This window comes from Drosophila grimshawi, unplaced genomic scaffold, assembly GCF_018153295.1.
Source record: "Drosophila grimshawi isolate 15287-2541.00 unplaced genomic scaffold, ASM1815329v1 contig_1367, whole genome shotgun sequence".
Classification (NCBI taxonomy): domain Eukaryota; kingdom Metazoa; phylum Arthropoda; class Insecta; order Diptera; family Drosophilidae; genus Drosophila; species Drosophila grimshawi.
In genome coordinates, this window is record NW_025062889.1 from 3,008,423 (window position 1) to 3,022,525 (window position 14,103).

General features: G+C 41.0%; 4 protein-coding genes across 7 annotated transcripts; 1 reads left to right on the forward strand and 3 right to left on the reverse strand.

The window, feature by feature from the left end:
- Positions 1-471: 471 nt before the first annotated feature.
- Positions 472-5,268, reverse strand: LOC6569140 (GPI mannosyltransferase 2). 3 transcript variants are annotated; one of them, XM_001995038.3, is made up of 5 exons: positions 5,101-5,268; positions 4,832-5,041; positions 2,776-3,349; positions 1,927-2,358; positions 472-644 (listed from the first exon to the last, which is right to left on the reverse strand). In XM_001995038.3, the coding sequence occupies exons 2-4, from the start codon at positions 5,034-5,036 to the stop codon at positions 1,929-1,931; spliced, it is 1,209 nt and encodes a 402-aa protein (XP_001995074.2). In that variant the 5' UTR covers positions 5,037-5,041; positions 5,101-5,268; the 3' UTR covers positions 472-644; positions 1,927-1,928. The 3 variants fall into 3 exon arrangements, with proteins under 3 accessions (XP_001995074.2, XP_043072128.1, XP_001995073.1); XM_043216193.1 differs by having other exon boundaries at positions 2,776-3,367; XM_001995037.3 differs by lacking the exons at positions 472-644; positions 1,927-2,358; positions 2,776-3,349 and having other exon boundaries at positions 3,526-5,041; positions 5,101-5,261.
- LOC6569141 (glyceraldehyde-3-phosphate dehydrogenase) lies at positions 793-1,960 on the forward strand. Its single transcript, XM_001995039.2, has one exon. It carries the CDS (start codon positions 831-833, stop codon positions 1,887-1,889), a length of 1,059 nt encoding a protein of 352 aa, XP_001995075.1. The 5' UTR covers positions 793-830; the 3' UTR covers positions 1,890-1,960.
- Positions 5,269-5,521: 253 nt separating the features above from the next.
- LOC6569065 lies at positions 5,522-6,720 on the reverse strand. The gene has a single exon (XM_001995036.3). The coding sequence runs from the start codon at positions 6,553-6,555 to the stop codon at positions 5,578-5,580; it is 978 nt and encodes a 325-aa protein (XP_001995072.1). The 5' UTR covers positions 6,556-6,720; the 3' UTR covers positions 5,522-5,577.
- A 433-nt stretch (positions 6,721-7,153) lies between these two features.
- On the reverse strand, positions 7,154-13,901 carry LOC6569064. Of its 2 annotated transcripts, XM_032741190.2 has the most exons (10): positions 13,856-13,901; positions 13,199-13,330; positions 12,965-13,134; positions 11,796-11,994; positions 11,514-11,718; positions 9,518-11,445; positions 9,354-9,456; positions 9,013-9,289; positions 8,661-8,955; positions 7,154-8,246 (listed from the first exon to the last, which is right to left on the reverse strand). In XM_032741190.2, the coding sequence occupies exons 1-10, from the start codon at positions 13,884-13,886 to the stop codon at positions 7,735-7,737; spliced, it is 3,852 nt and encodes a 1,283-aa protein (XP_032597081.1). In that variant the 5' UTR covers positions 13,887-13,901; the 3' UTR covers positions 7,154-7,734. The 2 variants fall into 2 exon arrangements, with proteins under 2 accessions (XP_032597081.1, XP_001995071.2); XM_001995035.2 differs by lacking the exon at positions 13,856-13,901 and having other exon boundaries at positions 13,199-13,634.
- Positions 13,902-14,103: the final 202 nt, after the last annotated feature.

A 14,103-nucleotide genomic window follows, 5' to 3' on the forward strand; every position in this document is an offset into this window, starting at 1 on the left:
GAATGGAGCAGTCTGCTACCACAAACACACACATCTACACATACCCACACACACACACAAGGCAAACACAGACGCCGGGTCCTACTCGCTTGAGCTACATTCATTTCCACAAAAGGCAATTGGTTGCTTGCGTCGTTTTGTTTGGTAATTCAACCAAAACAAAGTTCAACCACGGCAAAAACTTCGGTCTGTTACGTATTCATCTAGTTAAGGGCTTACGAAAATGCGATGAAAATATCCAAAGTAAATGTACGTTTAAACTTTTTTTAATCTAACTGGACTAAAACTAAAAGTAACTAAAGTAAGATTACCATTTGATACAGCCATCCATCGATTATCATAATTAAGATCAGAACAGAAATTCAATTAACTTAGATTTTCTTAAATAAATAATTCAACTAAAATCACATTCATTATTTATAAAAATCCGTCATAAACTCAGAAATATGTTTATAAAAACACCATACCAAATTTGTTTTCTTAGCATTAATATGACTCTTTACTATTTAATAATTATAATAATGCATAATTAGATCAATTTACTATATCTAGCATATATCAAGAAATTATATAAATTATACTATAAGTCCTGTTTATTTGGAGATGCGCAAATCTGTAGAGAATAAATCTGTCCAGCGGAATTCCTAGAAGAAAAAAAGTACATTTACAGTGAAAAAATAAAATGGATTTGAAACCTGTAAGCAGCAAACGTCAAAAAGTGTTTTAAGTATGATTTAGAAATTTTAGAATATTCAGATAGCTCTGTGTGCAAGGACAGAAGTATTTTTGGAAAATTTTCCCATTTGTGTATAAAAATTTTGTTTGAAAAAATGTCTGGTATTGCTATTAACGGTTTTGGGCGCATCGGACGTGTTTTTCTGCGCGAGGCAATAAAGCGAGAAGATGTTCAGGTGGTGGCCATCAATGATCCCTCTATGGATCCCAAATATATGGCCTATATGCTGCGCTTCGATTCGTCGCATGGTATATTCCCCAAGAAGATTGCAATTGATGGCAACAAATTGGTCACTTGTGGCCAAAAGATACAGATAACCAATGAGATGGATCCCAAGAAGATCCGCTGGAAAGATATGGGCGTGGAGACGGTAGTGGAATGCACGGGAAAATTTACGACACTCGAAACGGCCAAGGCACATTTGGATGCTGGGGCCAAGAAGGTGGTTATATCCGCACCATCAGCGGATGCGCCTATGTTTGTGTGTGGCGTTAATCTGGATAAGTATGAGCCCAAAATGAAAATCATATCGAATGCCTCGTGCACCACCAACTGTCTGGCGCCTGTGGTCAAAGTGGTGCATGATAATTTTAAAATTCTCGAGGGTTTGATGACAACGGTGCATGCTTGTACTGCCACCCAAAAGTTACTTGATGGTCCTAGCAAGAAGGTGTGGCGCGATGGCCGCAGTGGCATGTGTAACATAATCCCGGCTAGCACTGGTGCTGCCAAAGCAGTGGGTAAAGTTATACCCGATCTGAATGGTAAGCTAACCGGAATGGCATTCCGGGTGCCCACACCAAATGTTTCCGTTGTGGATTTGACGTGTCGTTTGGGCACCGCCGCCAAAATGGATGAGATCAAGGCGGCGATCAAAGCAGCCGCCAATGATGAACTGAAGGGTATTTTGGGCTACACTGAAGATGATGTGGTCTCCACCGATTTCAATGGTGCACGTTACGCATCGATATTCGATGCGAAGGCGTGCATAGCTCTAAATGACAATTTCGTCAAACTAATCGCTTGGTATGACAATGAGACTGGCTACTCGAATCGCCTAATAGATCTCGTTCTATACTCACAGACATTGGATAAATGTGCCGCTGAAGAACAGAAAAAGAAGTGCGAAAGTAAGGAAAAAGGCAAAAACTAAATAAATCATAGAATAAATAAATACGTTTCAAGCTTACCGTTAAACGACACTCGAATTTCGTTGAAACTGAACCGATGAGATGCTCATTATTTCATTGTCGGCATCGATAGTTTGCTGCTGCTGCTGCTCTTCCAACGTCGTCATCGTTGTCGTTGTCGCTGCCTCAACGACAATGTCGTCGAGCGTTGGCGTCTTGATTCGATTTCTAATGATCAAATCCCGTTCGGCGGGCGCTTGTAAATGCAGCGGATTTGTGGCCAGCTCGGCGGCCACTAAATCATCGCCCTGCAGACCCAGCGTCATATTAACCTTGGCATGCTGACCAGCAGCCAATTCATTATTACTAGGTGGCTCGACGACGGGCGGCGGACGCAGTCGTGCCGGATCCAGTAGTGAATGCATCTTTTGTTTGCGTGGCGTGCGAGCGGGTGAAGCTTTCCTTGAATTATAGTTTCTTAGCTGCTTGGCACTGTTGGAGACATTAAGAATATATGAATACCATATTTAGATAGTTTTGATGAAAATTTCATGACTAGGATATATAACCTGTATCCAGATATTTCTGCCACTCAGAGAATGACACTGCTTTAAGTACAATTAAGAGTTGCAATCTTTATGTTTCAGATTTTTTTTTTTTTTATATTTTTATTTTAAACAATATTTTGTTGTCTATTTTATATTATTATCTTACATTACTTTTATTTTATTTTATATTTTCATTTTTTTAGTTTTTATATTATTATTTAATATTATTTTTTGTTATTTTAAATATTTGTTATTTACTACATTATTTTACATATTTTATTTTTTAATTTAATATTTTTATATTATACTACACATGTTTAAGCTGAGTACAGGATATAACTCCACACATATACACACTTACGCCTCCATCAGCTTGAGCAGGAGATGATGGTAAGCCTCGTATTCGTCTTTGGCAAACTCGTTGGGATCGTGGCGTGCATGCTCGTACATATCGCAGAACTGATGTATTATGCGCTGCCCCGTACCATTAAGTGTAACGGAAAGTGTGGTGAGCAGAAAGGCACGCAGGCTCTCGTGAGCGTGGCGAGTGCTGCCATCGGCACGAGCGATCTCCGACTCGAGCAGCTTGACATCGTCGACGGCACGCATGCGATAATGGTAAGGCGGCAGTTGTTGGTTTGGCGCCGGTTCGGGCTGTACAATATACTTCTGCGCATCGGTCCACAGCAGCTTTGGCTCCTGGGCAATTTTCTGTATGCAATCCAAACGGCGTTCGATTTCGCGACGCAGCCCCTTTTTCGCATCGTTGCCCACTGGGACGTGTGGGCCACGACGACTGCGTATCGTAAAGCGCATTATCTGGCGCTTGGCAAAGATGAAGAGCATAACGCACATTAGGACGCCGCCGGCAATGATAATAATTAACATAACACCCGAAAGCTCCTCCATTTTTTTGACGCGTTTTTCACACTCAACTACGGAAAATAAATTGTCTTTTGTCTTGTTATGATTGTTTTCGATAATAAACATGCGAACAATGTGAATGGCGATATATAAAGTAATCGATGTGCGTGCATGACTATTTGCATCGGCAATGCATTTATCGATAAGTGAGCGTAGAATCTGGTTTCAAACATTTATTTAATTTAGTTAAGCAATTTGCAATTGCATTGGTTCTTTTCTTTTCTTGTTTTTTTTAGGTGGTCAACATTATCACGTGCTAAAACGAGTTTAAACTAATCCAATGCTAATGCAGTCTCTCTTTGGCAAAAAATTGTTAATACGAGGTGCCCTTTCAACAGTTCAAGTCCAAGGAAAATTGTTGCAAAAGAGAACGGTGCCACAGGTACAGTAGGTGGTGCACCAGACAAACAGAGCGCCTGCCTGCGAGCGCAACGAGAGCTGTGACAACGACTTGGGCATATGATCCGCCGCAAACCAATAGAAAATAGGTGAGGCCGACGCCAAGAGACGCGTCGACACCTGAATGTTCACGAATAGGGCACAGACCATTGTAAGGAATGCGCCATGGAGTATAAATGGCAACGCCTTCTGTCCCTTGAGTAACTCTCGCAGGTTGGCGGCATTTGCTGGCCAACTCCTCGTCACCAAATGCCACAAGTAATCACAGTAATGCCAGTGCATGAAGAGCAACATAGGCAGAGCCAGCAAAAAATTGGGCAGCTGCTTCCATTGATAGTAGCGCAAGAAGCCCACATCCCAATAGGTCGATTGGACATAATTGTATGGGAATGGCAGGGTATACTGGCACCAGGGCGATGCATCCGGTCCCCGACCAGAGACCAAATAATTTCGTTCGCTTGCCAATTGCAGGACTTGCTGGGGATGATTAACTTTGATGCTGGGCATGCAATACAACCGATATATGTAGAAATAAAAGGCATGCAAGATGCTCAACGGCACCAACAAAGCCAGCGACATCTTGAACAGCGTCTGACAACGCTTCACTCCGACCGTGAGGATTAGATGTCGGGCAAAGAAGTAAATTGGAAACCCGAGGGCAATCAATCCATTCGAGCGGCACATGATGCACGCCGTCAAACTGGCACAAATGCGCATGTAATGAAATTGTTGCTTTGGTCGGACACATTCCAGCATCAAGATGAGACTCGAGTAGGCGAACAGAGTTTCCGAGTAAGCGGCACTGAAGAAAATGCTCGCCGGATTGAAGCAGAAGACGAGCGCCGCATTCCAACTCTTGTGTGCATCGTTGAATATTCGTTGGGTCAACTGATACAGATAGTTGGCTGCCTCACAGAAAAGCCACAAATTCAACAGAATTGCCACGAGTAGCGTCAACGCTGGCAACGAAAGTGGCACATTAAACACTTGGCAAGCGGTAGCCAAATTGCGCACAATAACCGGATAGAGGGGATAGAAGGCCAGCGTATTCTCGTACGTATACAAATAGTTGGCAATGTGCAGAAAGTATTCACCATCCCAGTGCCGTAATCCGCCCAAACATCCCATCACAATCTTGTCCAGAAATTGCGCATTTGTGGCATTATTATTATTGTATTCATCCAGTGGCATACGAAATACGTCGGGTTTGTGATCGGGCACTAGCCAGTTGGCCACCATTTGTAGGGCTAATATGATGAGGCGACTGGTCAGCGCCAGTTTGGTCACCTTCAGTGTCATTATTCCTGTAAATTGGAGTCATATAAATCATGTGATTCATTCCATATTTGTAAAAGTTACTCACCAAATTTTTTATGTGCTATTGCTGCTGCTGCTGCTGCAGTTGTAGTTGTAAAATCGTCTGTGTATTTTTCTAAGCTCAACAAAATAATTCGAGTGTGTTTGTGTGTGTAACAGTCGTGTGATGACTTCCTAGTTTCTATTCGACATTTAACTGGCCGGCTAGTCCATTTTAAAATCAAAATAATCAACTATATATATATATATATATATGTATATATACACATATATATATTTTGGCTAAATGCGACCGGCAAGCCAAATAACAAAAAAGTGTGACCACACAGTTCAGCTGCCGAGTATGCGATATATATTCGTATTTAAAATCGATAAGTATCAGATAAGGCGCGGATTTTTAAATTTGCACTGAATTACGGATTCTTAGTTATATATTTTATAATTAATTAAGAATTGCAACTCAATACTTAGATACATGACTCTAAAATTTGTATTTATCAGCATTCGTACATTTAACTAACAACTAGTCGCCTTCGGACCCGGATTCAATCTTTTCAGCTAAGGCTACATTATCGAACAAGCTCATCAGTTCGATCTCCTTACGCTTGATGCGCTCCTTTATGTTGGTAATGGACTCCGTCTTGGGTATGTCGCGTGTAAAGAACTCGTCCATAGATTTGAAGATGGTGCCGCATTGATTTGATTCGTATTTGGCCAGAGCAGCAGCAGCTAGAGGCGATGCTTTCTTCGGGTTTGGGCGTCGTGTTACATAGTTGCTCTCCATGAACTGCTTCAGCTCATCCAAACGATGTTCCTCGTCCTGTTCGTGTGTCGAAAATTTACGCATCGTTGGGCGATCCACCTTCCTCTTGCTCTCCAAGCGAGCTTGATCAATTTGCTTGGTCAGCTCTGGAGAGGGCGTCAATAGCTTCACATCGCCGACGATCAGGTCATGATTAAGTATTTCTCTCTCATTGCTCTGGATGCCCGTCTCAATCAGTTGCTGACTCTCTATGCGAGATTCACTTTGAGCATCAATTAGAATATCTCTCTTTAGTATTGGACTATTGACAGCTGGCCGACGTTGCTGCTGCTGCGATCTCTCCCTCGATCCGGGACTCAGCAAAAGACACTCACGATCAATGGACTGGTTGCCAACAAACGATGTGGATCTTGGCTGGCGCGGATTTGCACGCCTTGTGTCCAATACTTTGGTGCGATTGGTTGCCGCTCGTAGGGTCGAGGCAATGGTGTTCTTTTCTAGACTCCGTGCTGTCGTCGATAGCCGTGCGATTGTCATTGGAGGAGCCGATCTCTTCCAGCTAGCGGAGCCACCATCGCCATCGCCGCCGGTGCTGTGTCGTACTGCTCCGATCGTGTGTGATGATAGCGGCGCCGTTGATCTGGTACCACCTCGTGATCCTCCTTCTGTCGGCAGCCTGCGATTCCCAGTGGGTGCTGGTATGGTAGTGGGCGTGACTAGTCGGCTCCGCGCACTCATATTGAAAACGTGTATGTCGATCGTTAGGCGAACAATTTTTGCAAGTTCGTTTCAATTATGGGAAAATAACTTCCTTAGACTACACTGTAATTTGAAAGAGTTAAGGACAATTTACAAAAATTATTTTTGTCTATGGATCATTGAGCCGTGTTTAACGAAATAAAGTTGTGTATAGATTTTTTCATACCTTATGCTAAATGCCTTTTCAATTTTTAAGTGCCAACTTTGTTTGATTGTTAGCACACAGTGTCCCCTAGAATGAATGAACGTACCACCATGCCACTACGAGCAATGAGTGTAAACAAATTATACTGATGACTGTTTATGTTAGTTATGTTTTGTTATGCTTAGGTTATCAACTCACATCACTTTAGCATAATTAGCATAGGATCCACATCCTCCTCTCGACGCTGTAATTAGCTGAAGCTACCTTAAGTTTGCATAAGCAATTCATTGTTACTCAACCCTAGAAGTGTACTGAAGCAGAAAATACAAGTGAAGTTATTATTTTGAACAAAGTTTAGTGAAAATAGAACACATTGGAAGGAAAATTATTTTTTTGACTGAAGCACACAATGAAGAACACAATACAGTTTGTTGTCCAATAAGCATTTAGTTTATATTTATTCTCGATTAACATGGATATAAATGAATTTTTAAATTTTCCGCTTAATATATTAATGTGCACATTTCTTCCTTAATTTTTTTGGCATACAGAATGCACAAATCAAAATTTCGACTAAAACATATATTCGCAGAAATGTTTTGAACATTGGTGTAGCTTTTGTTACTGGCTGGGTTTCAAAACCAACAAAACATCGTGTCTAGGTACAAATTTCATTGCATTATACATAAATATGATAAGAAAAATCACACACTGACATATTTTATACACTTAGTATGATGTGCGAATCCAATTGAAAAGATTGTACATACATACATAATAAATATATAAAAATGTCATTGAAAATTCACAATTGATATATTAAAACAAGCTTTACGTAACTTGTTTTAATACACACCTTGTGAATTTTAACTGTTTGCAATAGATTGCAAAAAGAGCAGCATTAATGGCTGCATCCTTTGCAATTTGACACAAACAGCAAACGTTAAAAAAGATAACACTGGGCACATTTAAGCCCGGTGTAGTCCTCGTAGTTTATATACTATAAGACATACTTATAATATAACACATTCTGATTCTTTCTTTGCGATTGGTGGCTGTGGCCTTCTCAATGGTGATGGCTGTGGCCTTCTCAATGGTGATGGCTGCGGCCTTATCCATGGTGATGGCTGTGACATTCTCCGTGGTGGTGGCTGTGGCATTGTCCATGGTGATGGCTGTGGCATTGTCCGTAGTGGTGGCTGTGGCATTGTCCTTGGTGATGGCTGTGGCATTGTCCTTGGTGATGGCTGTGGCATTGTCCGTGGTGGTACATTGACTGGCGGTGGGGGCCTGTTATTATGTGCTAGTCGTGGTGCACGTGGAGCAATTGTCACGGGGGGCATATTAATTGTTAAATTCTGCATTTCACTTCGGATTGGCGGCTCTGAATCGGTATCGCTGTCCCCATTAGTCGGCACACTGGGCAGCTCGTCAAAAATCTCCTCAAGCTCGGATTTTTTAGCCACCAGGGTGCTCAATTCCACCAGCTTCTTATTATAGACCGCCTTGCTGCGTGGTTTTGTTGCTAAAATAAAATAAATGTAAGCCATTATATATTTAGAAAGACATTAAAAAAGACAAACAAATGGCAGCCAGAGAAATGTGACAAGTATTGTTATAAGTAGAAAAAAGATTATCACAAGCATATGCAAATTTATTACGTTATTGAATTATTGCAAATACAGTTGCTGCAATGGCTTGATTTTGGGATACAAAACAGCCGTGAATATTTTTATATATAAATATGTTATATATAAGAAATAAAACGATTTAAGAATGCTTGGAGGTATCAAAGCCAATTATCCCTTATGGGCGATCATTCGAAATCCAAAATTTGCTGCATTATAGGCATCTTTATGCAGGCATTTATGATCGTTTTCACAAATTCTTTGGTTTCTTTGGTAATGATATTGATAATTATGACAACGATTATTATTACTTCGCTTGAATGTCTGTCCCAATGACTGCGCACAGTTATTGTTGTTGGTGTTATTAATCCTTGCGATCTTTTGGCGATACCCATTTTTCAGATTATTTGTATTATTATCAGCATCGGATTGAGCGTTTGCCTCGTTCGTCTTATTATCATCCGGATAATAGGGCGAACCGACGAGCGTTTTACGAATCCGGCAAATGTCGATGATATGACGAAATTCCTCATTCTTGCTAAGCGTGCGCGGATTACCAATTAATATAAGCAAAGACATTGGACGCGATAGCAAAACGTTCAAACGCTGCGAATGATTAATGATTAGAGAAATTAAAATTTAGTTAACACGGAACACACTCACTCGACTATTATTGAGGAATCCCAAGTATTCGGTAAATGAGCGCACAAACGAAACAATTATTATTTGCTTCTCTTTGCCCTGAAACGATTCAACCGATCCACAATCGATTTGATGCCAATTGCGCATGTTGAGTTGCTCCTGGATGCGTTGATATTGATTCTTATACGGCGATATAATGCCAATATCCGTTTGTGCCAATTTCTCACCATTGATGCCTAAATACATTAGATCCTTCACATAATCCATGACAGCATCAATCTCTTTATTGTTGCATAAACTGCACACGAGAAGATAAATTGATTAGTTTTGAAATTTTGAATATTCAAGCTTGAGGAACTCACCTTTTCGAACTTTGCTGATTCATAGCACCAAAAACCGAATGAAATATGATGGGAAAATCAGCGTTAGGCGCATGAAACCAGTTTTTAGCAAGATCCACATTTTCTGCAAAATAAGAATGTATAAGAATTTGCTGTGATATATATATTTAATAATTGGTCCATACTCAATGGGGCCTTCGATTTGAGTTCACTGTTGTAGTAGAGACCATTGTAGAGCGCAACAATTTCGGGATGGGAACGATAGTTATGCACGAGTCGCGTCTGCACGGCTGCATTGTAATCACCATTCTCGTCCAGGCCATAGCAATCGCGCTGGATCAGACGTTCAAACAGCGATACGCCTAGACCCCAATCACCGGCACGTTGCGATTGCAGCACTGCCCCCAGTTGCTTATGATCTCCGGACAGTATTAGGTTTGTTGTCGGTGCAATGGTACAGGCAATGCCCATTAAGACCTCCGGTTCGGTTGATGCGGCCGCCTCATCGACGAATACATGCGAGAATACTTTGCGCTTACACTCGTCACTTCCAAAGCCACCCGTTGAGAGTTTGCCTGCCAAACTTAGTGTACAGACAACAATCCGATAATCGTGCACCGCCTCCACGGCGGGATAAAAATGCGCAGAATACATGTTGGAATATTCGAGCAAGAGATCATCGATGCCATCGATGCGACGATCGCAACTGGCCGAAAAGACGCGTACCAGCGGACGCGATTGACCGTTATTCACTTTGGCAATGCAGCGCAGCAGACGCAACGCAATCTCATCACAAGCCGTATTCGAGCCGGCGAGCACAAGAATGTGTGTCTCCGGCCGTTCCACATACAACTGATAGATGGCCTCACAAATTGTGGCAGTTTTACCGGTGCCCGGTGGCCCTAATATAATATACGGTGCTGGCAGCTTGTCGGCTAGAGCAATCTGTTGCACAGCCCGCAGCTGTTGGAAATTACAACCGATTTGCAGATTGTTCAGTCGTAAGGCACCTTTGGCCAGCGGCTGCCTGTCTATGTTCTGTGGAAAGAGCAGACGCTGTACATGATCCGCATTCATTGACTTGAGTTGCTCCAGTGCACGATACTGATAGCGTTGAATGGAACGCAGCGGACGAAAGATGAGCGTAAATGTGGTATTATCCGGTAGACTACGATCACAAGTGATGTTGACGCGCTGATCCGATACGCCCAGAATGCGTGCGAAATAAATACGCGGCTCCTTACGATTCTTCTCCGGTTCGCCAAACTGTTTGTTTGTCGCGTGGCCCCAACGGACGAGCGCATCAAATTCCATCAGTGCCAATTTCATTTGCAGCTCATTATTATCCAACAATTGGCACACACTATTCGCCATGCCAGGCCCCTTCGGAATTGAGTTGGTGCAACGCTCGTTGATGATCAGCACATCATCGCCTGGTGAAAGTACAGTATTCGCACTTGCCGTATTGGACCGCAGCTTAACGGACAAGTCTTTGCCAAACTGATGCAGCTCCATTTTTGAGTGTTTAAGTGCCACATAGGATTGTATGCGCTCAATATCCTCCACCTGGAGCAGAGTGCCCAGTGCCCCGTATAAATTCGTAGGCGTTAGTATCTTTCCGAGATCACAATAGTTGCCATAATCCTGATTGTAGGCGACCAGCTGCTTTTGGGCAATCGGCGCATTAAGTTTCACGGCCTTCAGGACCTCATCGGGCGGTATTGCCGGCTCCAGGTGTCCGCCCTTAAATTGCTTACCTTTGGAGAGTCGATATGGATTCACATTGAAAATGACATTGGGCAATGCCTCGGTGCGCATGAAATGATGCTGTTCGACATAATGTTTACGTTCGCCCTTCACCAGCTGACTATAGCCAATAACAATGGGCTGTTCCCGCAATATCATAAATACATGCGAGTCGACAAAGAAGATCATTTGGCCATTATCGGATATGTCGACCGGTAGACGATGATTGTAGACATAGTAGAACTGACGTGATTGTACAATTATAATCTTTTCAATCACAATGTCCTTGAGTTGCGTTGCAAGCGTAAATCCAAAATAATGGCTATCTACGCAGCTTTGATACGATAGCTTCAGCATGGGTTTCGCACTGTAATCATAAGAGAATGATTATAGATTAAAGATCTGGGCATCTATCTAAATATATAAATATCGTACTATTTTTCCATTTTGCGCAACGACTCAAATTCCGACTCATCGCCATGGTATTCGATGTGTTCCTCGTATTTCTCAATGCTTTCAAAATTGCATTGACAAATGTAGCATCCCATCGAATTCAGCTCGAAATTCTTGTTGCGCTTTTGAATTTGGGTCTTTTCATAATTCAATGCCACCAGTTCGGCGGAATCGTCCAGTACATATTCTATGGTAGGAAGTACAGCAGAAATCAATCAATATCCTACGATATGGAAATATGATTAAAGAATAAAGAGATATTACTCTGGGTAATCGAATCATCATCAAGCGATGCGTTTATCACACTACTAACGGCAACTGGATCATTTTGCCGCTGATTCTCTTCCATGTTGTTACATTTTTCCTTGCGAAACTCCATCATGGTCAGGTTCTTGATGCGGTAATTGTAATCGCCGCGCGGCGTATTCATCAAAAAGTTTGTACGCTTCAACAGTGTTCCGATCTATAAATAGAAAAGACAGTTATAAACATGAATATATACACAGCTATCAATCGATTTTGCTTTGTTGTCGCTTATATAGTATAAACATAAAATATATGTAAATATCACTCGAGATGAGTCAACTAGGTTTGAGTAAGGGGAATCACAGCAACACGCTAGCTCCACTTGGCATACAACTCTTTAGAAACATATACATACATAAAATGTAGTATGGGATTTAACGTATAAATTGGTTGTGCATTACACTTGCGAAAAATGAAAACTATCAGATAAAAATAATATTTGTCCTATAAATAAGCTTGTATTTAGATTCCACAAAACCGGCATAGCACACACTTCTTAATTTTTTTTGTAAACAGCTGATTAGCGTCAGATAGAACAATTAAAAAAAAAACCGGATATATTTTGTGGGCAAGCCCCACAGCCGAGACGAAAAGAGTGAGAGAAATCACAACTGATAGAACAAAGGCAAAACATCAGCATGCGATTGAGTGAGCAAAGAGTGCATGGAATTTAAGTACTTTTGGATGAGTAACAGTTATTAATTTGCACTTATCTTGGATTTGTTAATTCAATATTATCAGTAAATTCATTAATTTTCAAGGAGCTTACGATTGCAAAAGAATATTTTTTAAGTAAATACTAATTTTCAATTCGTTCTGGTTTATATAAATGCTAATAATTAAAGTTTATGGCATATTTATGGCTGACAGCCAACATAACCTAACCTAACCACTAAGCAGACAATACGATCTTAAAATTGGTCTCATTGACTCGATATGCAAATTGCTTGTTCGAACAGCCGTTTGCGCACAGTGACATGATCCCGTTGAAAGCAATCTTTGTATGAATGCGTATATTGTATTGCCTCTATTTATGGTCTGATTAGTGCTTTAACCAAACACTAGTAATGATTTGTAACTTTTGCATCACCATATCGAATTCGAAATTATAGTTAATCAATACTCACATTGTAGGGGCCATTGATGGTCAGTTTGGTGCGCAACTCTTTGGGCTCCGACTGCAGATGCTCCTCGAATTTGCATCGAAGGATGCGCTTATCCACGAACCAATCTCTGCGGGCGCTCACTACTTGTTCCTCGGCCATCTTGAGCAGAAAGCTTCCAATCAGTTCACGTTCTAATTACGGGTGTGTAAACTAGTGTTTAATTTTTTTTGTAACCTACCTAGGTTGCCTACTTACCCCATGCCTTGCGTTGCGGATCGCCATTAGAATCTTCAATTTTGTTGTCGTTGTCGTCGGTTTTATGATTTGAAAATATATCTGAATTTTCTGGCGGCGTCGCTTGCGGCGAAACGGAAGGTGGCATTGTTGCTGTGTTTGTAATGATTTTTAATTTAGTATTTACAGGAATCGCCATCTTTTGACCATTGGTTATTTGTAGTTTTTCATTTGACATGATAAATATGGGTACGAACACAAAGGAACAAACAATAAAACTGTTTCGCTGGCAAACAAACATACACCTGCATACACGTAGCGCGACGCACATACAAACTTATACGGTCACAAAGAACAAAACACACAATCGTTCTCCGTATTTTTACTTCTTCTTTTTATTAACAATCGGCAAGAGCAACGCTCTCTCACACTACACGCTGTAACAGTTAAACGGTCAATGGCGACAGCGCTTTGAGCGCAACTGTTTATATAGAAATGCACTTGCGCCTACGTCACAAAATACAAAACTATGTGATGGTCTGGTCTCTCCGTTTTATTTTTTTAAGCGTTGCTATATACATGTATGTATGCATATGGATACATATATATATATACATATACATATATATATATATGCGTATATATACTTACATGTGTGTATGTACTTCTTTCACTTACCACTGCGAATTTTTGTTTGAGTTAAAAACATGCCACGCCTTCTTAATATGTATTGAATGTATTTTTGTTTTGTATTTTGTGTGTTTGTTTGTTAGTATTAAAATATTGGGTGTAATACGATTTTAAATTAAACTGAATAGTTCCTCTGTGTGACTTAAAATTCTTTCTACTTATGAAATTACACAAAACAAACGGCACGTACACCATTTTTCAAGTAACCACGTGATAAACAAAGTGCATTTTATTCC